This window comes from Cygnus olor, chromosome 8 (assembly GCF_009769625.2).
Source record: "Cygnus olor isolate bCygOlo1 chromosome 8, bCygOlo1.pri.v2, whole genome shotgun sequence".
Taxonomy (NCBI): Eukaryota; Metazoa; Chordata; class Aves; order Anseriformes; family Anatidae; genus Cygnus; species Cygnus olor.
In genome coordinates, this window is record NC_049176.1 from 12946097 (window position 1) to 12970225 (window position 24129).

The 24129-nt window shown below is 48.8% G+C and overlaps 1 protein-coding gene across 5 annotated transcripts; it reads right to left on the minus strand.

The window, feature by feature from the left end:
• Window positions 1-1368: 1368 nt before the first annotated feature.
• ZBTB37 (zinc finger and BTB domain containing 37) lies at window positions 1369-24061 on the minus strand. Of its 5 annotated transcripts, XR_005821971.1 has the most exons (6): window positions 23983-24061; window positions 23188-23293; window positions 20740-21672; window positions 19217-19316; window positions 10133-17098; window positions 1369-9994 (listed from the first exon to the last, which is right to left on the minus strand). XR_005821971.1 is itself a non-coding variant. In XM_040565318.1 (5 exons), the coding sequence occupies exons 3-5, from the start codon at window positions 21660-21662 to the stop codon at window positions 16610-16612; spliced, it is 1512 nt and encodes a 503-aa protein (XP_040421252.1). In that variant the 5' UTR covers window positions 21663-21672; window positions 23188-23293; window positions 23983-24061; the 3' UTR covers window positions 1369-16609. The 5 variants fall into 5 exon arrangements, 4 of the variants coding, with proteins under 4 accessions (XP_040421252.1, XP_040421253.1, XP_040421255.1 ...); XM_040565318.1 differs by having other exon boundaries at window positions 1369-17098; XM_040565319.1 differs by having other exon boundaries at window positions 1369-17098; window positions 22591-23293.
• Between the last annotated feature and the right edge of the window lie 68 nt (window positions 24062-24129).

A 24129-nucleotide genomic window follows, 5' to 3' on the forward strand; every position in this document is an offset into this window, starting at 1 on the left:
TTATTTCACCTGTGAGAATACTCCTAGAGCTGAGGCATGCTGGCCTGCTGCCATGCCATCTGTGTGATTTGAATGCTGGTCCACCCAAGGTGGTTATGCTGCAGTAGGACCTCTGACAGGGTTATCTTTGAGATGCAGAAGTGAAATGTGATGAGCTTTTTCTCTAAGAATTCTGTGTTCAGGGCAACTGGTTAAAACAAACAAAAAAGGCAGTGAAAACATGGTCCGGTCCTGCTGGTGGTACATCTTCCAGATGTGCTGTGTGCAGACAGCTGCTACTGTGCCGGTAGATGGCACTCCCCAGAGTGCAATTTCATCTGGATTTTGTAGGACCAGTAAAACTTGTCTCTAGAAAGGTTTCCTCTTAGCAGCAGTTGCCTCAGCACACCAACAGTGAGGTAGTTCGCAGATGCAAACAGTCTGTGGAAAGACTAGCATGGAAGGATGTTTGGTCGTGGCTGGGACCATCTCTGGCTGTAGTTTTGGGAGCAGTTTTGGGAACAGTTGGGCTTTGCAGCACTCCTCTAGTAGGAAGGTTTAAGCACCTGTGTTGTGGTGCACAGTTCAGACATGGAGAATTGTCTTCTCTGCTGGATCTCATGGCTGTTGCAGTCAGTCGCCAACACAGAAAAGAGGCCTATGAGGCACTTACATTTGTGATGCTGAGTCTTAAATCCTCCTGCTGGCATGCTTATCTGGAGTAATGCCTCTGAAAGAAACTTTGCACGCAGATACTTTAACACAGAGGCTGGAATCCTAGAAGACAAGGGGGAGCATTCTGGAAATAACTAAGGGGTCAGAAAGCAGCTCGTTCTCCCTTACTCCAGCACCCATCTCTGCTGCTTTTCTTGCTGGATACTGCCTTCTGCTTGCTTACCTCATTTCACAGCTCCAGCCATGTACAATCTCTGCCTGTAACCTTTGCCTTTCTTGTTGTGCTTGTTCTACACTGTGGAGGTTGAAGATGGTGGGGGAAAAAAAGGAAGGCTGAGGAAATGCCTGGATCTCCCTAGCATGGCACTGAACCAAAATGCTTCCTCTGGCACCAGCAGCTGGGGAAGCCCTCTTGCTGCAACAGTAATCAGGTGCGAGAGCACAGTGGCTTCCCCAGCCCAAGGGACTGCAAAGGGCTGAGCCTGCAGACATGGTAAGACAAAGCTCAAAAACCAGGAACAGAAGGCATCTAAGGTGACAGGAAAAGCAGCCTGGGACAGCTCAGGCTCTGCCATGCTGGTAAGCTGAGGGCAGCAGGGACGGGGTGCTCTCATCACTGCTGATCAGAAGGGTTCGGTGCCCTTCCTGCCTGGGCAGCCCAGAGGAAATCAACATCAGCCAGGACCAGTTGGCTACAAGAGACGGACCAGGATCTGAGTATTAAACCATTTAATTCTCAAACCACTCACATGCATAATGTTCTTTTACACAGTGTTAAAAGAAAGAAGAAAATGCAATTTGTTTTAATACAAACAGAATTTCAAGTATACATTTATAGAATTTTCAAAGATTCCTACCCAAGTTGCTAAGTTTTCATTCACATTGTTCTTAAAGCTGTCTGACGAGAGCGCTTTTTTGTTAAACTGCTTTAAATGCAATTGTACAATCCCTCTACCTTTGTTATATTCCCCCTTCCCCAACTCTGGTTCTCGCACTGCCTTTGCCTGGCCCCTTCCAGCAGCAGTGGCTGTTGCTGTATGTGACCAGCCTGAGAGCACACAGCCCTGCTGGAGCATTTGCCTCTGCCAGCTGCCACTGGACGAGGAAAAGAAAAGCCAGGGCAGAGGACCAGCTTGGGCGCAGCTTGTAAAATCATTTAAGAACAGTCTGATATCCACAAGTTACACACAGCAGGATCACACTTCAACCTACTGCAGACTAAGTGTGAACACTGACTTTTTTTTTTGAAATAAGGATTGCAACCAAAAATAAAATTGAAAAAATAATAATTAGCACAGCAGGAACTTTCTTAACTGTGAAAATAAGTCTTGAGTGTTAGGACACCTGTCCTAAAAAGTTGGATGTATAGGCCAATAGTTGATGGTGACAGCACAATTTTTCTTATTAATGGTTACTCTGCAAACCAGCTCAGAGCGGAATCAATGTGGGACACACCAACTTGGATTTTCATTATTATTTTTAAATACTGAACTGACTAGGGCTCCTTATCTACAGTATGGGCTCCCCCCCCCCCCCCCCCCCCCAACCTCAGTAACAGCTTCACCATGGCTTTGCTCAGCCTGGTGCCCACAGATGGGCCGTCTGCTGTGTCACAACTTGGTGCAACTTCTGACCTACTACAAATGGGGTTTCAAGAGTCTTTACAGGCAAGGGTGGGTTTCTTTTTTGTTGTTGTTTTTTTTTTTTTTTTTTTGATCGTTTTACAAAAGTATTCCAACAGGTCAACGCATGCCAGTCCTGTTAGTGCTACAGCATGGCTGAGCTGCAACCAGCTTTGTGGCTGGGGTGGAAAATCCTGTCCGTAACGTTGGCAGGGGCAGCGCCGGGCCCGGAGGGGTGCGGGAGCGGGAGGTAGAGCTGCGGTAGTTTTGGGGCTGCCGGTGGCAGCCGAGGGTCTGGCACCATCGCTCCCTCCCGGGCTGTGGCTGACAGCAAGCCCCCTGCCTGTACAGCTGTCTCAAAAACCTGTAACAGCCATACTCATCTTACGATTTAAAGTGCATTTCTTCAGTAAAGGGTTTTTTCTTTTTTTTTTTCTTTTTTAGTTTTTTTTTTTTAAGAGGAACCTATTTAAAGTGCTGTTCTAGTTTGGAAAGGGACTCTGTTTAGAAAAAAATGGCACCTTTTCACAACAGATCTGCTCCCTGTATGCTTGTATAATATATATAAATTTGCAGAGTCAGATCTGCTGACTAATGACCAACGTATAAAAGTGTTATTTTTATTTAAGTTTATTGCTTTTCACTGCTGCCTGCTCCCTTGGAGGCGGAAGGGAGAGGGATTCTCCTCTCACCCTCCGCGCTGCTAGCTCGGTTCCTAGTTAGCAGTTCAGCCCTCGGCCCGTGGCCCCAGGCCGGTTTGCTGTGACGCAGAACACGCGAAGGAACGCACGCACCCTGCACGCTCACAGCCCTGAAGCTCGTCCACAGGGGTCGCGTGGCGAGGAACCGGCGTCAGAGGGACGATGGCACCTGAAAGGCTCTCCCCGCTCCTGCCAGATGCCATTTTCATAGAGTCACTTTACAGAGCAGACCTGCGTTTCTGAAACGTGGAGGTAAGGAAAACAAACCTGTTTGAAGTGAAAGCTTTGCTGATAGTGTGTAGCATGGCAACCTCAGCACTCCGAGAGAGAGAGGTAGTTACTGTCCTGTGAATCTTCCGCTGCGTAACGCAACTCAATTTCTGGAGTGATTGCTCAAAAACAAAAAGGAAAAAAATCCTGTGCTCTTCATTTAAAGTTAGCCCAGTTAAATCTTTCTGTTGAAGACATACTCAACTATTCCCTCCAAGAGGCTTTTTCTATTTTAGAAATTGATTGTCAGTTTAGCTCGTTACAAAATCAAATTTGATTAGCAAATTGCTATATAAAACCACTTAGGTTGTTAACTCCTGTTACAATGCTCTCCTCTTCCACTGCTCCGTGTGGAAGTGCTAAATCATCGGTGTCCCTGTTTGGGGGTTATTGTTCAGCTGAACAGGGCTCTCAGTCACAGCTCATCTACAGTGTCACCACGTGACAGCATAGGACAGCATTTCATGCTCTGAGCAAGTTTAATGGAAATGTTAAAAAGAGCTACTGGTGTCATATTCACAGTGTTGTACAGGAAAGAGGGGGGTGAGGCTGGGGAAAGAAGGGGCAGAGGGCACCTTCAGCAACAACTGGGGCACAGCTCATGAGAGCTTTAGCTAGTGTTTAAGATACCAGAGGCTTAGGGGAAAACGACATACATTCCCTTCCCTTTTTCAGACAAAAGCACTATTTTTGAATAGCTTGCTTTCATTTCTGTCAACTAGCCTCCGATACAGTCTGCCCTTGTCCTTCACTGGCCCTCCTTGTAAGCACGGGGCCCAAGGTGAGGAATAAATTACCACAAGAACATAGAGCTGCATATTATTCTCTTCCTAACTCAACTTTTAAAAGAGCTTATTCAGCAAAGTCCCTGTTGTGCCAGCAAGGATTACTCTGTCCTTGGCCTGTCTTCTCCTACCTGTCAGCAATATTATATACGCGATCACAAAAGACACATGCATTATTTGAGTTACAACACTCCCCTTGCACTTCAAAATATTTCTCGTAGTCGCTTGCTCTGGGACAACACAGCCCTGGAAACCGGCGCAGGGCTTTTTCCCAGGCAAGAACTTCAGGGGAGTTGAAGGGCTTTCATCTTGGGCATAGGGCAGGACAAATTCTGCCCTCCATCCCCAAATGGATGTGATCCATCTGGATCCTGTGATCCAGATCTGCTGCTTCACCTAACAGCAGAACCCTGGCTTTGGAAACCATCAAACCCTTAAGGAAAGTACCTGCACCGTGTACAAAATGAGTCCCTGAATCTTCGTCAGAGATCATGTTTGCCCTCAGCCTCTAACCACACACGTGGGACATCCTGTGCTGACAGCAACCCTGTCCCTGTATTTTTACAGAGCAAACTTGAGACTGCCTCACCTTGGCTTTTGGTCACGTTGGTGCATCCAGCAAAGCACCCCGAGGCCAGGGAACAGCCGCAGGGGTGATGCGAGGCACGTTTCACGCTTTTAGCCAAGCTTGAAGCTGTAATCCAGAGAATTGCACTGTCCCTATTGTGTTAGTGTAACTCACAGCTACCTGCCTCAACAATGGCGTGGCACCTTCCTTCTCCCCACCACCCCGTGCCTCTGTTAAGCCAACAGTTGCTCAGTTACCAACTTAATGCAATGAAGTATTAAATAAAAGCTTCACAGTTATCCATAGTTTCCTTAGACGTGTAAGATGTCTAAGAAAATAGCATCATGGGAGCATCCATACCAAACCAATGCCCTAAACGCATCAATAGAAAAAAAAAAAAAAAGGACCCCAGAAAAACCTCTTGATCTCAAGACAGCTTCTGACCTTGACCAAATGGGGAACCAGTGAAAGATCATCATCAGGTTGTAGCTCATTTCCAAGTGAAGTTTCTTATCTGAGGCTTCATGATTCCTCCCCCAGACTCAGTAATTTTTATATTTTTTTATGCTGCTACTTTCTGTATTTTATGACCAGTAGTAAAACTAACCAATTTAGCTTCATTTTTACTTTCTAGTGAGTTTCACAGTTTTTGTGGGCCTTAGTGAATGGTATTGGTTCAGACTGCAAACATAATGGGAAGGTTTAAATAAATAAGTTCACTGCAATTAATAATAAAAATAATGAAGACATTTAACCATAAAGCTGAGGAGGGTTAAGCACATTTACAAAATCTAAGTAAAGCTGGAGGCTTAACATAACTGACAGTTGGCAAAAAAATAACGCACTTATTTTTTTAAAGTACTGCCTTAGACAACTGCAGAAAAATAATAACTCAGAATATGTCAGATTAAACAAGGAAGTTACACAGCAGTATTTAAAAGACACCTGAATATATTTCAAAAGCTTAACTGATAGGAACTAGGAAGCCCATTAAAGCTGCCCATTTTTATATGATAATTCTATAAAAAATATATATATAGCTTGGCTTAGTCTGATGAAAAAAAGGAAGCTGCACTCACGCTTGGGCGCAGCTGGACTTCTCCACAGACCTTTGTAGACAAGATGCTCTGTCATGGAGTAATCCTTGACAAATTAAAAAAAACAATGTGACTGGAAATGCAGTGGTGGGGTAAGTCTCTACCCCTCGTTTCATATAACGCAGCACAGCACGTGGCGGGGCAGTGTCTTATACCCCCGTGGGGTGACAGAGAAGCCCCAAATACCCGAGGGAGGGGCAGACCTTTGGGTCTAAGCCTCCCACCTCGAAGCAGGGCTTGCTTCAAGCAGGTTGCTCGGGATTTTACCTGCCAGGTCTTGAGTATCTCCAAGGCTGGTGATCTCACAGCCTTTTTGGACAATCTGTTCCAATGTTTGGCTATGTTCATGGTGAAAAAGTTTCTCATTATACCTAACCTGAGCTTCCCGTGTATAAACTTCTGCCTACTGCTGCTCCTCCTTCCACCACGTGCCTCTGAGAGGGTTTGGCTTTGTCTTCTCTGCACCCTCTCCTTGGCTGCGGAGTTTAAGTAGAAGGAATGACATGAAGGAGACAGTACTGAAATGAAAGCAAACTTCAGTCTTCAACAGCTTTAACACATGCTAGGAAGCGTAACATTCAGAAAACAGCACTTTGAAATCTGCCTGGTGCTACCTGTTTTCAACCTTTACTTGCCACCCTTGAGGTTCTTCCAAGGGAATTTCCAAAATCTGCAGAGCAAAGTTTCCTGCACTGCAGCCTGGCTCGTTTCCTTAGGTTCCATTCTCGGATCCCTTGAAGAGCTCTGCAGATCCCAGGCCAGAGAACACTGGCGATGCTCAGCTCCAGTGCTTCTGAACTGGGCGTGAGCATCTCTGCATGCTTATCTTCCAAGACCACGAGGCTTCCCGCACGCTCCTGCACACAAGCAGGTTCCAAAACAGACGTTTCCCTGCCCACAACATCCACACACACTTCTTCCCAGGGATGCTGTGCTGTCGTTTCACCTACCCCCATTCCACTCAACACCTCCTGTTGACTTCCAGTGGCAGCAGCCACGGCCGGTGCTGAGAGCAGATGAGCCCCCCTCGTATTTCAGGGGCCACGTGCCTTCTTTCCCTCCTCACCAACCTACTTTCCTTGCCAGCTCACCATCACCAAATTAGAATACTTTTTTTTTTTTTTTTTTTAATGAAACTGATTACTCTGTTAACTGTTCTGCTGCTGGAATATCAGCAGCAATGTAGCTGCTTTCTTAGCAAGAAGGACCCCAAACCCCACGCACTTGGGGTATTTTTCCAGCAGCCACGACAGCTTTCCTCTAGCAAAGAAGAAAGTCACCTACCCGAGCCCCTTGGTGACAAGCAACACCTGGAGCTTCCCCCGCTCCTTGCAGGGAAGCACGCTCCTCTTCCTAGGAAGGAGGTTTCAGCAGGGCTGACACCACCACAGCTGCAGGATGAGCAGGCAGCACGGTGCCCCCTGCTCCGGCACTACGCTCCCCGGTGCATCAGCTGGACGCACGGGGCACGCTGCGTGGGGAACTGTGCCGACAGCAGAGCACGCAAACGCAAGTCTGACAGGCACGGCTACGCCCACTTTTTGGGAGCACTTCACCGCCCTGTTGCTCTCAAAAGGTGCCCATTTACCTGGGGCACCTCTGGCACGGGGCTGCATCTCCCCCCGAGTGTGACACCTCCACGCTCCCGGCCGGGTGCCGGGGCTCCCCTCCCACCCCAGCGGCGGCACGGACGTACCTGCTGCGGGTCTCGGTGGCCACCTGGAGTGAGAAGGCAGGGCTCAAATGCTACCACTGTTCCTTGCCCAGATTTCTGAAATGGCTCATCTCACCCTGCAAAAACAAGTACCTGAACACATGTTAACAGCCAGTACCCCAAGGTCTACTCTACCACCCTGACAAAAGCAGGTTTTATTCTTCATTCACAGAAACACTTGGCACGTCCCGCTACTTCTGGTTCTGAGGTTACGCGATCCCCCTGCTAAGGTCCCCCCAGCACATCCTTAATGCTGACCTTCCTGCCGCTGAAGGCAGCAGTCTGTGGGAAGTCACGAGGCAAACTTCAGGAGAAAACCCAGCCCACATTCCTCACATCACAGACCCCAGCAAGCAGGCACCAGCACCCAGTGACTCGGTCCAGGCTGCAGCAGAGCCCCCGGCTCTCGTCCCCCAGCTAACCCTGCCCCTCGGCAGCATGGAAGCCCCGCTACGAGCATCAGATCCTACAGCCCCCGACTTGAACCCATCGTCTGTCAAGCCCTACAAGTTTCCTAGCGCAGGTGCCTGAACAGCAGATGTAAATCTGTTGGCAGCAGGCTGGCTCTTCTGGGCTAGTTCACGGAGACGTTGCTTGTAGACCACAAACTGAAAGCTGTCATGCCACATCAAAATTTACCTAAGCAACTTAAAAGTAATTGGGGAGGAGGGGACCTGTGATTTCTCAGCATTTCCATGATAGGAATTAAAGCTTTAAAAACAAAAAAGCAGCTTTGTGGGCAGCGTCCCAAAGCCATCAGAGCAATTACAAGGGAAGGGAATTACAACGCCCTCGCCCGAAGCCTCAGGTGCACCCCCGCAGCGACCCCCTAAGCACTGAGGAGCCGCTCCGTGCAGCCCACTGCTGCTACTCAACATTCAGTTTGGGGCATTTTCAGTGAAAAGGGCTACCTTTCTGTAAAACTAATGCTATGCGTGTACAGATATATGTTACTGACAGTTATTTAAAGAGAAGTGGCAGAAATTTCACATACAGACAACTGTCTCAATAACTCTGTTCTGCCCAGTTAGCAGCCAGAGCTCGGTCTAAGGTACCTCTCCTCCCTGCCACCAGGGCAGAGAAGTGTTCTCCTGCCCCAAGGAGGGTTACGGGATGCCTCAGCCTGATGGAATTTCTTTCCTCACAAAACCCAAGCGAAGCAGAGGCCGTGACGCTTTGCTAGGCACTGGTGCAGCACAGAAGGGCTCTTGTACTCAGCCCGCAGTCCCCAGTGACTACAATTAGAAATAGATTAGCTTACAGGCTTTTTATATTTGCCAGATCTGAACTCAGGAGCTAAAAATTGTATTGCATGTACACCAGGAGCTGCGAGTACGCACTAATCCTACTGGAGAGTATTAAACGAACTTAATCAACAAGGGTGGGTGGATATCACACTGCTCGATATCACACTGCTCGATAGGAGGGATGCAGGGAAGTTTGCTATAAAAAGAGCCTCTGGCACGCAGGCTGAGCAGAAGAGTAAGAGGAAGCATGGCTGCTGCTAAGCCTGCAGGAGACTTTTTGTGGTCAAGTTGTAGCATTTGTAAGTTCCTCGGAAAGGCAATTACTCCCCCCATAGAGAAAAAAATAGCAAGATTTCACTTTTGAACCCATTTCCTCTTTCCATTGCTGACAACAGAACGTGCACCTCTTCAGGGGTTACTACACCTGCACGTCTAGACATCGCTAAATAGCAAGTGCCTTTTTTACTCTTTTAGAAGTTTACTCTTAGAAGAGTAAGCTAGAGACTAAACACACTGGCAGTTGTTTTTGTGGCCTCCTCTCTCAAGCTCCCGCTTGTGCCAGACCATGGTCTGATTTGCCACCTTCTCCCTTTTTACTTCTGGGCTTGCCAGAACATACTTGTTTTCCTACAGAACACTTAAGTGCCATGGAGAACACTGCAATCTTTAAGCCTTGACTTTGTTTAACAAAACCACTTCTCTGTACGTCAAAGATGTCCAGAAGCCTTCAGAAGGCCCTGAAAACTCCCTCGGGGCTGGCTTTAATCACTGTGACAGCACAGAGGAGCCAAAGCCCTGGAGCACTGGGTCCAGTGGCAGCTCTGCTCCACCTCAACGCGAACCTCTTACCTCCAACCCCGGTTAGACACCACAGCTTGAAACAGCAAGCCGCTGGGGACAGAAGCAGAACCAGTGCCAGAACCGAGTCAGTCTGTCTCATTGGTAACAAAAACTCACCCTAATCCCGCACTGACCAGGACAGGGTCAGGCAGAGGATCACTTTAGATCCACTTTAAGGCATAAGGCAAAGCCACACCTCCAGTTCCCTTGCAGGGAAATCCTCGAGGCATTCCAGTAAGGAAGTCCTGATTCTTCTTTAAAGTACCCCAAATCACCAGGCAGGGCAGAGGCGCCGTGCTTTGTGGCCAACAGGCACAGCGGGGCGGCTCGGGCTCTGGAGCGGTTCTGCTGGGGCAGTCCAGCAGCAGAAGCGCTGCCGAGACATGGTCAAAGCACGAATTGAAACCACCTCCAGCAAAGGCAGCTCAAGTGCCTTGTCTCTGCCAGCCGCCAGGCCGCACTGCTCCCGTAGCAGTTCCTCCAACACCAAGTTAAACTGCGTGAGAAAAAAAACAACAGCGTTTCAAATGGCCACCCACACTGCTTCCCCACAATCAAACCTTACTAGCACGTCCTAAACCCACCCGAGGTTTCCAGTCTCTAGGGTTCAACAGAACAAGTTCTTCCATCTTACCTGCATTTTTGTCAACAACGATCTTTCAGAACCCACCTAAAACAGCTCCTCCTATTTCCAAGAAGCATCATTTCACAAGCTGTAATACTTTGGTTTATAACTGGATTAAAATATAAATTAAACAATAATGCTAAATGAGTTTATATTGAAATGCTTTATATATGTATACATATATATGTATATACTGGTACGTGTGTGTGCACTCCCTAATGACAGCTAGAGGAAGCAAAAGCTACTCTCTAAAGGCTTCTACTCTTCCAACCAGCTTCATCAACTTATCCATTGCAACAATTCCCTGTGCATAAAAGCTAATGGAGCACTGCACGGTGGCACTGGTAATCAGCCAGATGACACAGACGTTCAGGAACAGAAAGACAATAAATTAGAAGAAGCAGTAGTAACTTGTTCACAGTTGGGATGAGGATAATGTTAAAAGAAACCTGAATTTTCTACAGTCCCTAAGAACAAAAAGTCAAACGGGTCAGTGAAGATTACAGATGGACATGTTTTAGTTAAACCTAAAAGCAAAGATCGGATCTGACACAAAGAAATGGTAGAAACCCCATGAAATTTCTCCCAGCAGGCTAAACTCTGGCACCATCAGTCTCAGCGGGAAGATTTCCAGTACCTCCCCTGGGACCAGAACTCAGCCCAGTCCTGCTTCGATCACAGCCTCCATCCCAATGATGGAAATGTTCACAATGAAGATGCCTTGCAGCCAACTGAGTCCTATGTCCAGAAGGAAAATGCTCCCAGGCCTTCCTCTTCAAACACCCGCATTATTGACTCTACCTCTTCTCTACCTACCATCCCAAACACCACAGTTCCATCTCTCCCAGCCCCAGCCTCTGAATTTTCCTATGTTTTGCAAACGAAAGCCTTTCAGCAATAATACTAACGCAGCTGGATATATTTTAGAGTTTGGAGGACTCTTTAGATACTTTTATAACCCACTTATGAGTGGATTCCAGATTCAGAATGATCTAAGCATCTAGTGAGACTAACTGCAGCAAAACTCTGGCCCCTGCTGCATTTTTTATTATTTAAAATTAAAAAAAAAAAAAGAAAAGGCAACAAATCTACTCCAAAGTATTCCAAAATATTCTGGTAGATGTTAGTTTCAAGCAGCAGCCAGTAGTGTTTGCATAGTTCTAGCTTTTATTTGGTTACAAATATATCTCTCTATATAAATGTACATACAGATGGATGTATGCATTTTATATTAAAATATCCTTTGAGTGACAATGATTAAAATAAAGATATTTAGCTCCTCTTTAGGACCTTCTGCTGACGATGTCAAAGCCCTGTGCATGATCTCAGCCCCTGGTGTGGGTAACGCTCACCACTGGACCACCACCTTACAGAAGAGTTAACAGCGGCAGTCAGCTCCACCCAAAGGCTCCGGGTTTCTGACTGCAGAAACTCAGAGCCCAAGCCTAGAAGAAACACCAGAAGTTTCCTGAATCACAGCTCTCTGACTTGTCCCATCCCCAAACAGTTTCTGGGAAGAACAGCATTGGTGTCACTTATCTGCAGGAACACTCGGATGCCTGAATGGCACAGCGACTTTGGCACGTCAAGGATCAAACAGGTTTTTATAAAGTTTAAATAATAAGTTTAAGGGGTGCTAATTTTCCTCAGTGTTAAAGGTGCATGACTCAGTCTCTCTTGCAAGCTACCTTCCACCCAAATCAACTGCACCTTTTCAGTTGTCTCTTTATACACTGGCTTCTGCTGGGAAGAGGAAGTCACAAGCAAATAAAAGCTACAACTCTGCTCTTGCAAACGCACCACATGGGTTCCATCACCCAAAGAGGGGCTGTTCTCAGGAACCAGACTGCTTAGAATCATTTAAAGAACTGCACGTCAAACTTTTACGTGAAATTATTACTTTTAAGTGAAATCATCACTGCAGAAAGGCGTGGGACTAACTGCCCTGGCAAACAAAGTCACCGAGTTGTCACAAAGCAAGAGCAGGCCGGGCAGAGAGATCAGTCTCACTGATGTATTTTGGCCTCGACTTGAAGAGGGCTGACATCCTGGCTCCGCGCCTGCCCCGCTGTGCCTTCCCACGAGGCCGCAGCTTGCTCCAAACGCCATTCCAGCCCCCGGCGTGTGTCCAATGCCCACGGTCAGCCCCTGCCGACCTCGGCCAGGTTTGAAACAGCAGCAGAAACACTAAATGCTTTCTATTCTTCCTGCCTTCAGCCACCCAAACTTCGGCAAGCTCAGTTAAACAGATCACAGCTTGGAAGTATTTCAGAGGAGACACCGGCGAGGCAAAGGGCCGCGAGCTGACGGCAGCAGCCCGATGAGGAGCTGCACCGGGAAGCCAGCGGCGGGCGGCACGGCCACGCCTCGGGACTGCTCTGCCTCACCTGCTGTGACTCTGCGCAGGCCGGTGTCCCTGGCTGGCATTAGGTGGCCAAGCATGTTCTCTGCCTCCCGTTAGAAATTCACATTTCACAACCCCCCCTCTGTAGCTGCTGCAAGTAAGCAGCCTTGGCCGGTTTCACACACTCCCGCTGCAGGAGAGCAGAAAGACGTTCTGCTTTTTTCCCTCTTCCAGCTCTACGCTAGTCATCCTCCCGAGAGGAAGACTGTTAGCTTTTCCCCGAAGCAGCAGCACAGTATTAACACAATTCCTGTTATTTTCACAGCTATTCACAGGGAGCCCAGCAGCAGCAGGGAACGTCCACAGCACCGCGCGCTTTGCCCTGCTGTGACTTGGCACTGGGGCTTTCTGCAGGCTCACGGGGAGAACCGCAACACTTCACATCGGGAAGGTTTCCTTGCCACTGCAAAGACCTACGAAATGCATTCCCCCTCCAATAAGGAAGGCTGCAGAAATAGAGCACGTTCCCCCTGCTGCCTGAGGCGAGCAAACAAACGGGTTAGCAAGCCCTAAGCTCTGAAGCTGACAGAAATGTAAAGTTACAGAGGTATTAAAACACGACAGTTCACTTCACATCCTCCTTGAATCACAGTTGAAATCACAGTTTTGGCAAAAGGGAAAAAGCTAGACGTGGAAATGCCAAGCCGTGCCTCAACCCATCGCAGAAGCACTTGTAGTCGGAAAGCCGGCACCTGTTTCTCCACAGCTTCGGTGGAGCTGCAAGAGCTCCGCGTCTGCCAATGGAGATGCAACAAAAGATGTTACCACACCGCTATGGGAAGCGACCCCAAGCAGCTACAGCGCTGCTGGAAAACTCACACGAGGTCTTTCCATCCTGCACACAGCCTCCAAGCCCTGATCCTGCAGTCACAGCCACATCTGCGCTGAGGAAGCCAATCACTGAAAGAAAAGTTGAACAAACAACTCCTCCTGAACTGGTTCCCTCTCCTAGCGCAAATGGCCTCGACGGCTTTCAGCACGGCTCACAAAAACATTAGAGACGCCATGATTTCCACACATACGTACACATACATGTCCATTAAATGTACAGAAATAATATTAGAATGATTCCCACTACCATTCCTTATACTGACTCTAGTTACAAGCTTATAAACTTCACCTCAACGAGGCCTGGGCAAGAATATTGGCTCTTTTGCATGCAATCAGAAATGATCATTTGTACAGTGGCAACCTCTGCACCAAAAAAAAAAAAAAAAAAGAAAAAAAAAAAAAGAAAACCTTTCACAAGCTTTATTTTCAGGCTAGCCTAGAACAACATGAAGGAACAATTTCATGACTTTCACCAGGCCAATTAAAAGTAGCAAATCAGCCAAACAGGATGCACCGATCTCACCCTGGGCTGCTAGGATGCTCCTCCATTCACAGTATCAATACAGTAAAACAAAAACCTGCTCAAGAAACTCACAGCTATGCCATACAAATAAGGCATTCACCATTTTATGTCAGCCCTTCATCACTAAGCTTTGATGGATCAGTTGCCATCTGTTTCCAAAAAACGTTGCTTGTATAGCAGTTACTGCACCTTCACCCTTCTCTTCACAGCAAGCTTAGCAGGGAAACTTTCCCACTATATTTATATATAATATACGTATATAAATAATTTTATGTTTTTATAGTTTGGTAGTATTCTTTTAAAAGTTCTATTTTAAAACACTTTAAAAATCTTTGAAGCAACTAAAAGTAACTTTTGACACTCTCTAGTGTGAACGGGATAGGACTTCAAAGTTTTTAACTTTTTTTCTTAATGATTTTTGGTAACTTCAAAAGCTATGACTAAAGCAGCATACTCTGCATATCTCTGCTCCTCCCCACACCTCGATTGCAACGAAACCTACCTTAGCCACCCTCTTACCTCTCATCTTCTGCGACTACTCTCTGGCAACCTTACTGTTTGACCTTTGACAGGAAACTGAACGGGGCTGGTCCCTTGGTTGGCTGCTCAGAACATCATCCCCTGCGTGACGATGCACTTGACAGGAGCGGAAGAAGAAGGGACAGAAGGAAAATGGAAGGGGAGATATCAGTTTTCCTGTTTGAAACAGTCAAGGAACTTGCACTGGGCAGGTGCCCTGCTCAGAACACCTGCCAAGGCTCCTCTCTTAGGAGCATGTCCCTGGTGCACTTGATCCTGGCACCAAGCCCTTCCCCTCCCCGCACACCACAGCATCAGAGCCACGTCTGCCTTTTGAGAGAGACGTGGGAGGAACAGCGAGACCCTTCGCCTGTTCAAAGTGGAAGGTGGGCAAGACTGCTTCACCCTTCTCCAAATTCTTGCCTCTAAAGGGACAGGAAAATGATCACAAGTCCCAATTTGCAGGTGGGGAAAGCGAGGCCAGGAAGTATTTCCCATGCCCAAAGCTGTGCAGGCAGACAGCAGGATAAGCTTTGTTTGCACTCAGAAAGCCTCCTGCCTGCCAAGGCCACGCTGTAACCACTTGTCCAGCTTTCTTTGCGAAAGCAAGCTGGAATGTGTTTCTTTTTCAATGTCTCATTGTTCCTCCCATCATCCTAAGGATCAGAACTTCATCCTTCCCTAAGACACACATTAAACATCCTAAAGAGAATCCCTTCAACCAAATGTCCTCTCCCAAACCCAATGTGCACAACCTGTCGTGCATTTTCCCCTTCCATCATGAACAACTCAGCAACAGAACCAAAGAAAACTCTTAAAGTATTGCATATTTTTAAAAAGACTTCTTCAGAAGATGTCAAGATATTTGCACTTATCTACCTGTCCCATGCTTTTCCATTTAGGAAACACGTAAGCACGTGCAGACACCTACAATACACAACACAGGCATGTCTCTCCAGGTTTGCTAAACTTGCTCTAAACATCAGAGCTTCTTAGAATACAAAAGTTTAAGTCCATGCAATGGGACAGAGTTGTGATTGCTCTAGGAACCACTGATATTAAGTTTCCTGAACCATTACGAGGAAATAAAGTAGGGTTTTCTTTTTTCATTTCAGCAATAAAAAAGTTATCAAACTAGTTTATAGAAACATGTTCAAAAGCAACCACCCATGATTGCTTGGCTGGGATTACAGTATCTCAGTAAACCATATTGCTGTTAGAAAAGATCAAGTGCGTGTCAAGGGGGGAGCTGGGGTGAAGGACGACTTTGGTAGCCAGCCTCTAACTCCTCCATTCAGCCAGAAAACAAACCTCTTCCTAAAGCTTGGCAACATCTGAAGCACGGCAGCGCACCGGTCAGGAAGTCAGAGCGCTCCAAACTCTCCAGATCAGCACCAGCAGAGGACAACCCTCTCCGAAAGACCCCTCCAAACCTTCTCCCCACACATTAGAGTGACGCAAACCTCACAGCTGCTAAATTTCACTTACAGTAGCCTAAGTGCTTCAAATTTTGCTGACCTCTAGAATACTGCTTCATAGCTGTGCCCGCTTTTAACAAGGGGCAGGAGGCCACACGCCTGGAACGGGCAAGCCAAAAGCCCTAAAATAATAGTTTACATAAAAATGTAAAAAGAGACACACCAAAAATAAGACAGGGATAAATATAGTCAGGCAAGGCAGGTTCCACTAGGACAGTCTGTTTGTTTTCTTTAACGTGGCAACTACCTGGGAAAGGGAGAAAGGCAACTGCCCCTCGCCCCTGCTTGCCCCTCTGATGCGGGCCAGAAGACACAGCGAGGAGCAGCCAGGCTCACTGGCTCTGCACCGGCAGGAATTGGCAGCTGGGCCACAATCTTTTGAGAAATAAAAAGGACTGCTTGTCCCGGATGATCGCTATCGAACATTACAAAAATTTGAAATCCTGTCGATCCCTGAATAAGAAGTTGATTGACACAGTTGTCTTGTTTTTCCCCAAGAAGATGAGGAATAAGGGAGAAAAACCTTTAACACTATGTTTGTGGGGGCTTGTGAGAGAAAGAGAGAGAGAGAGAGAGAGAAAGATTTTTCTATTTTGGCAACATCTTGGGAGCTTCTTTCTGTCCAATGGTGGCATTGCACTAATTACAGTACCAGCCTGCCAGGTTGGTGCTGACTCTCTAGAGCCAAAACGGGAAGATGGTCCTTCCTCCCCAGACCCTGCCGCTGCATTTCAGTCTGGCCCAGTGGTGGACACAGATCCCTGTGCCGTCTCCCCCACGGCAACAGCTTCCTCCTGCGGGGGAGACTCTTCCTCCGCCTGCCCCCGAGACGTGACAGTGGTCTCGGGGGAAATGCTGTGAGGCCCCTCCAGAGGCACGCAGCCAGGGTGGTTCTTGCGAAAGTGCTGGTTGAGGATGGCCTGGAAAGGGAAGCTTTTGCCACAGACGTGGCAGTGAAAGGGCTTGTTGCCTGTGTGCTTGCGGATGTGATACTCCAGCTGATCCTTGCGGGTGTACTTCTTCCCACACATGCGGCAGACAAAAGGCGTGATGCCCATGTGGAGCCGCATGTGCCGGTCCAGGCTGCCTTTCTGGTTGAAGGATTTGGCGCAGTAAATGCAGGTGAGCCGTGGGTTGTACCGGAACCAGCGCTCTGAAACTTCCTGCTCCCGGAGATATTCCACGTAACCACTCACTCCAATCATGGGTGATTCTTCCCCCTGCAAAGGAAAAAGCAGATTAAAAACAAAACAAAACAAAAAAACAACAAACAAAACAAAAAAAAGCAGCTTAAAAAGAAAAAAAATATGCGGAAAAGAAGATCTGCTGTTTCTTCCTCTAGGCCCCAGTCCAGTCAAGCACTGGAGCATATGCCAAACCTAGAAATCAACAGCACTAATGTCTGCAACCTCAAGCACACATTTAAGTGTTTAACTGGAGCCTTGGGGCTGGAGACAAATGAGCAATCAATTAGAAACCTCTGCTAGTGGCCCCTTCTGCCAAGCCATTCACTAGGTCTGGGGAAGAAAATACAGCCTTTGTCAGGAGGGCAGTTAGCCACTGATTGAGCTGTGGATCAAATGTGTCAATACGTGTACTCCGTTTTTTTTCCCCAAAAAAACTTGGACCAGTTTGACTAAAATACTGTATACTGTATTCTCCCATACCTACTAAATGTTAGAAAAAAGCCAATTAATAAGCTTACAGTAAAACGAAGGTGGAATAAACTCCAGCTCACATCTGAAACTCTCCGGGTGTCATTTCACGTGGGTATTTGTTCAGGTGTCGCTCAGGCTTCATTTTATAATGGCTCACATTTGACTAAAGGCTTACGCAATCCATCCACCCCCGCGACATCGCAGGGGAGAGGCTGAGCAGAGCGAGCTGCAACCGGCTCCAAGACGCGCGGCAAGGACCAGCAGGCTCCTCGCTGCCTGCTGAAGCCAGCAAGCCAAAGAGCCGCGGGCATCCCTCAGCCACACGGCTTGAGGACAGCCGCAGGCACTGCTTTCTGGAGCTGCTGTACCCAGAGGCAGCACACCGAGACAGCCCCCTGAATGCCTGCGTGTTTGTACTCCAAGCCTCACGCCATCTCCTGATGATGCCAAGCACGGAGGGGCAACCAGTGTGAACGCACAAGAGCCTCTCCTCCGACAGCTGGGGCTGGGCACACACGAGGAGTGGTGTAACTGTGCCAGGCGCCACCGAGTGCAGCTGCACAAGCAGTGGCAAGCTGCTCGGAACTAAAGGAGATGCACACAGCTGTGGTACCTCCCTCGCACGCTGCCACCGGGCAGGGATTGCAGGCAGGCTGTTTATAACATCGACGTGGGAACAGCAGAAGTGTGAAAGGTGACAGCACTTCCCTGCATGTGTTGAAGCCCACGGTTCTAAGATTGAGGCTGTCTCACTACGGAGAAATAACAGCAGCTTTTCCATACTTAGGGCTTAAATTGCCTTCTGTTGCATTTGCCCTGGAGAGTTAGTTTGACCTGAAATTTTTTAGACATATTCTGAGGACCCAAAGCAGGCCTTCGGCAAAATAAGAGCAAAAAGGTATCGTTTTATCGAAGGGCATCAGGAAGCTAGCAGGCAGAAATCATGGTTTTTATTCCTCACTTCGCTCAGTCTTACTCAAGGTCAAAGCAGCCTGGTAACTCCTCACATGCTTCCAGCAAAGTCATTTGGTTACAAACTAACACATTGCTTATGTGTCAGGAACAGATGTCCTTCCACAGGCTGCTGGGTGACGTCCTTGCACTAGTGTCACTGCAACACTGACTGTACGCGACAGAAGAATTAGACAAGGGACAAAAGACAAGAGACCTCCATACAAACCCCCAGTCCTCCGACACTCCACCCAAAAGTTTTACTGGTGTAGTACTTGGAGGGCTTTTTGGAATGGTTTTGGTACCAGTTGGAAAAGGTTTGGATGTTGTCACCTCTCAGCCTTCTACAGAAGCCAGCTAACGCCTCTTCCTTCAGCTCGGGCACTTGCTGTCAGTGTTTTAGCACAGATCCAGGTGAACAGGGTTTCTCCTCAGGAGCTGGTGGCCTGCCCAGAATGAGGGTTGACATTTACGCCCTCAGACAACAAGAGAAACTCCTGTTTTCCAGGTATCTGGACGAAATCCCAAGCAACAGACAGAATCAGTTTTACATCGTACACTGACGGCATGTGTTCTGAGGGTGGGCAACCAAACCCTTGGCGCTAGTAAACGGTCCTCGTTTCACAAACAGCATTGCTTGCAAATATAAAAGCTTACATACTACACCACAACGTAGTCCCCTTAACCTTCAATGCCAACGTTTACTTGCAAACTTCTGGAACTGCCTACCTGGGAACTGGGCTGCTTGGGCTCATCCATCCGCCCGGGAGACTCGCTTTTTGATCTGTACCGCTCAGTCACAGCAACCATGCTGCCAGAAGGGCTAAATCTGTGGGGTGGGGGAAGAGTGTAAACGGAGTTTTTAATGGGCATCAGGTCACTATGGTGTGTAGAACAACGGGTGAGCAATAGAGGCACCTGTATAGCATCTCTTCATCCTCACCAGCTAACACACAGGAGGCGGAACAGCGCAAGTATAAAGGAAAAACCAAGTCATACTGGTCTGTGGTTTCAGTCTTAATATCTGAAAAATAAAACTGAGTCATTTGGCTTCCAGTTCAGTCACAGAGAGCTTTTTGGTTGCTATTGCAAGCAAGTAAACTGATATGGGCCCAGAGACTCAGGAACTCTCCAACAGGAGGAGAAACTGGTTCTCTAAGGGCACCTCTCATGAACCACCCTCGTGCTCATCCCCCTTGTGAGTGTGAAACTAAGACACACCACAAAAGTGATGCCAGGGACTCCAAGTAGGAAACAGTGGATATTGAGTGCAGTGTAAAAAAGAGATGCTCGGGGCCAGCTGACCCATGGAGAAGAGTCGAGAGGCTAGGAAAGGCTTGCTCTCGCAAGGGCCAGCTCACCGTAATTCCCACAGACTGATTTATTAAACAGTAAGTGATGGAATATCCACTGTTTCCGGGAAGCTGTTCCCCCGTAGGACCAGAGGGACTGAGCTAGAAGAGGAGGAGTGTGAAGGGAAACCCCCCTCTCAAATGCAAGCCCTCACAGACACACAAGATCCGCTCTTTATCAGATCCATTCTTTGGTCTGAGCTAAGGTCAAGAAAACAAATGCTGCAGTGCCGGGGAAGCAAATGGAGGGAGAAACAAAACACAGCATATTTCACCCCCTATTCCCAATATAGGCTTTTTGCTGTTTCATATAAATCCAAACAACAGCAGAGGCCAATGGGCTCCCCACCTCAACTGCTTCAGCAGATGCAACCCCAGGACCCACTGCTATCCTGGACCACCAGGAAGAAAGCTTCCTCTTGACCTACAGCTGGTGGCCAGCTTGTTCCTAGAACAGAACAACTCCCAGATTTTCAGGCCAGAAGGCATCATTACAATGGTACTTTGCGTAATGTATTGTATACGGCCTCGTTAATTCCAATGCTGAGCGTGGCATCTACTGAGGCTGCACAGCAACTTCTTTTTTAGACAAAAAACCCACATCAGCTGAAATGCTGAGAGGCAGAGATTCCAATCTATACATCTGTGAGCGCTAACGATCAAGTTCCCAAGCTAGCCTACACCTGGAGATCCTGGGCTGATGGCTGTCCAGCCAAAACATTATGACCCAAACCAGATACACTCTGTAACGCAAGGAAAAAAATCCTTCAGTGCTTAGGCTTAAGAAGGACACGTGAAATATTAGGGGGAAACATTCAAAAGCACCAACCCAGCCAAGTGAAAATCTTGCTCAATCTCCTCTTACAGCCAAGGTCAGGACGTAAGCTGAAGAGAACTCACCTGTCAATCTCACTGCTGGTCGGCCTGACTGCTTTGGCCCCTGAGGACCCTAACGCGTAAGTCTCTTGGCTCATTGATCCGTGGCCCGTGGTGTCGATCACCATCGCTGTGACCTCCTCAGCACTGCTCCCGTCTTCTCCTGACGGCTGATTCTCTGCCCCTAGCCACTCCTCCAGGTTCTCCATTTTAATGCGCACTCCTCCCAGCACCCGGACGTCGTCGTCGCTCCGTCCGCCGCGGTCTCCCGCTCCCGTCTCGACATACCACTGTCCCGCTCTGTTGATCCGCAGGATGGGTTCCCTGCTTTCCACGTCCGAGCTCTGTTCGATGATCTGGGGGCTGGTGGACTCCTCCGGCGGGCTGAGCTCCCGGATGTCCAGCACTGTGCTAACCTGGCCCAGGCGGCTCCCTTTCGGGGTGTTGTGACGAGGGCTCAGGGAACGGTTGAGATTTGGCGTCACCCGGTGAGACTCCGGGGGTCTCTCCTGATGCTTTGTCCTGGTCTGGCTCAACTCCGCTTCCACCTCTGCCACGTTAATTTTGAAGTGAATTCCCTCGAGAATCTGCGTGCATTTGTCGATGATGTGCTGCATCTGCAAGAAACTGGCGGCCGTTAGGTAACTGATGATGTCAGCCAGCTGCAGGCATATCCTACCGGTGTAACAAAAGGAAAGGAGCTGCTCAAAAACAGATGGGTTCTTGATGACAGAAATGGAAACTGTGCTCATTTCGTTCAAGGACATATGGTCGCGGAAGTAGGGCGAGCTGGCAGCCAGCACCACCTTGTGAGCGCGGAAGGCTTGCCCCTGCACGTTAACCACGATGTCACACAGACGGCCCTGCATGCGCAGCTGGTTCAGGTGGCTCAGGACAGAGTTACTGAAGTCAGGAATCTCCAGCTGAATGTTCCCACTCTTCTCCATGGCTGTCCCGCTTGCAGGTGCAACCCGATTGAGAAAGAAAAAAAACACAAGCCATCGTTAATCTACGTTTATTATTCAGCTTGAAATACAGCTTGAAATACCAGGACTTTCAGAGAGCTTTCAGCGCTTAATTTACAAGTGGCTCGCAGCAGCTCTCTGATCCGTACGTTCTGTAAGTTGCCTTTTAAAAACATTATGTTAAAACAGTCCCTGACAGATCCCCATTCCCTGTGGCTTAAGTGCTCTAAACAGTTCATTCTGCAAGCCTCAATAAAAGTGCATTTGCATTGTAAAAAGAACACTGAAAATGGTTCAGGTTCTAAAAATAGGTAATGATTGCATAAGGGATTAAAATACTTAGCACTTGTACCTTCTAAGCATTTTGAAAGTGGAAAGAAATATTGTTATAAGATTGTCCTTTACAGAGCAGGAATCGGGAAGGAGAGATAGGGGCCTAAATCCTCCCCAGCGACTTTTCAAAAGCTGACCAGCATGTGTTTGAACTCAAGGCCTCTTAATCACGTCATTAAAACCAAGATATTCATCGTTTGTGGCACTTCCGACACAGGGCAGAAAACAGACACCAGGCCAGTGAAAGCAAAAGAGCAGTAACCAACTCCAACCACCAACACATCGACCATCCAGCGGGCTCAAATGACTCCACGAGAAAAGAAGCCAACGTTTGTGTAGCTTGAGGTATTGTACACAGCAGAATGTGCCTTATGAACAATGGGGATTAGCACGCTAGCTCTCCTAGTTTCCTTTCCGTAATTCCTTTTTTTTTTCTTTTTTATAATCATCACATTTCATTTTGGCAAAGTTTGAAAAGAAGCCCTGACCATATATGGTAAAAATTCAGAATGGTCCAAAATTAGACGTAAACTCACCCCCCCCACACACCAGAAAAAAAAAAAAGGAAAATAAATACCTTCATTAAAGACCTCTCGTGGCACGAGCTGCTTCCCAGTTGGATGGCATCTGAAGTGTTGATTAGGCAGAGTGCTGCAGATATCTAAACAATTTCGGGCAGTCCAGGAATACTAAAGCTGATAGTGCCTACTCTGAGAAATCTCAGAATAAGAGGGACTAGCACACGCTTCAGCTTAAGCACATGTGCCTTCGGAGGACGGGGGCCTAGAGCTTCGGCACATTTTTTCTTTTTCAGCTACGAGCGCTGCAGGATAGTGCATGTTCGTATGCCAGAACAGACTTTGTGCAAACTTGGCAAAATATGTTACTAAACCTGAAGCTGCAGAACAGCCTGTCAATCTCCTGAGGTCGCGCACAGGGATTGCTAAATGAGGCGACGGCTGCCTGTCTGAGGGGGGGATGAGATCAGAGGTGCATCCAACTTCCCAAGGTGCAACTTAACAATGCCACATCTGAAGGCTTCTTCTCCCCTCGCCCTATCTTTAGAGAGAAAGCAACAAAACCCACAAAAGACAAGAAGCAGCTGCAGCCTGCAGATCCACGCCAACACCCGGCTAAGAGCAGAACTTCAGACGCGGTCAGTCCGATGCCATACCTGTCACGTTAACGGCACCATGCACCGGGAGGAAGTGGGGTCGGTGGCTTTGTTCTCTGCTTTTCCTCTGAGGTTGTAACGTCTGAAAGCTTTTTGCCCCCTTCCCCTTTAGGAGGGATAAAAAAAAAAAAAAAAAAAAGAGAGACAGGAGAAATGTAGCACCGAGGCGCGGGGCTCCCCCCGGCAGAGCCCACAACGCCGAGCTCTGGCGCTCTCTGCTCTGCCGGAGGACACGGCGGCGGCGTTAACCGACCACGGCGCCCCTCAAACCGCACAGAAATACCGAATTTTGTCAAACCCATCTTCCCCCGCTGCCGGCTCGGCGTCAGCATCGCACAGACGGTCGGCGAGGAGGAAAACGGGGGCGCAGACACCCCCCGCGCCCAGCTCCTGGCTGCCGGCCCCGGCCCCGCACCCCCCAGGAGCCCCCCGCGGCTGGAGCCCGCCCGGCACCGCGCAACCTCTGCGGGACCGGGGCCGCGGTGCCGCGACCTCCCCGAGCCCGGCCCTTCGAGCGACGGCCCCCAAAGCGCTCCCCTCGCCGAGGGGCGCGACCCGAGCCGCGGCGGGACAGCGGCTCCCCGGGGAGCCAGCCCGGGGCGCGCAGGGAGGGAAGCAGCAACAAACACCGCGGCTGCTGGGCGCTGACGGCGGCCGCGGGCGGCCTCAGCCGGGAGCCCGCCGCTCCCAGGGGAGCCCCGGGCGCGGGCCCCGGCCCCGCTCCCCTCGGGGCCGCCCCGCGAGGCTCCGCAGCCCCCCCCCCGCCCCCCCCGGCCCGGGGCGCCCCGCGCCTACCTCCCGGGGCTGGGATCGGCCCCGGCGCCGGCCCGGAAGCGCAAACCTGCCCCCCCCTCATCCCCCCCCCGCCCGGAAGAAAATCCCCCTCCCGCCCCGCCCCGCCCCGCCCCGCCCTGCCCAGGAGGGGGAGGGGCTCGGCGCGCT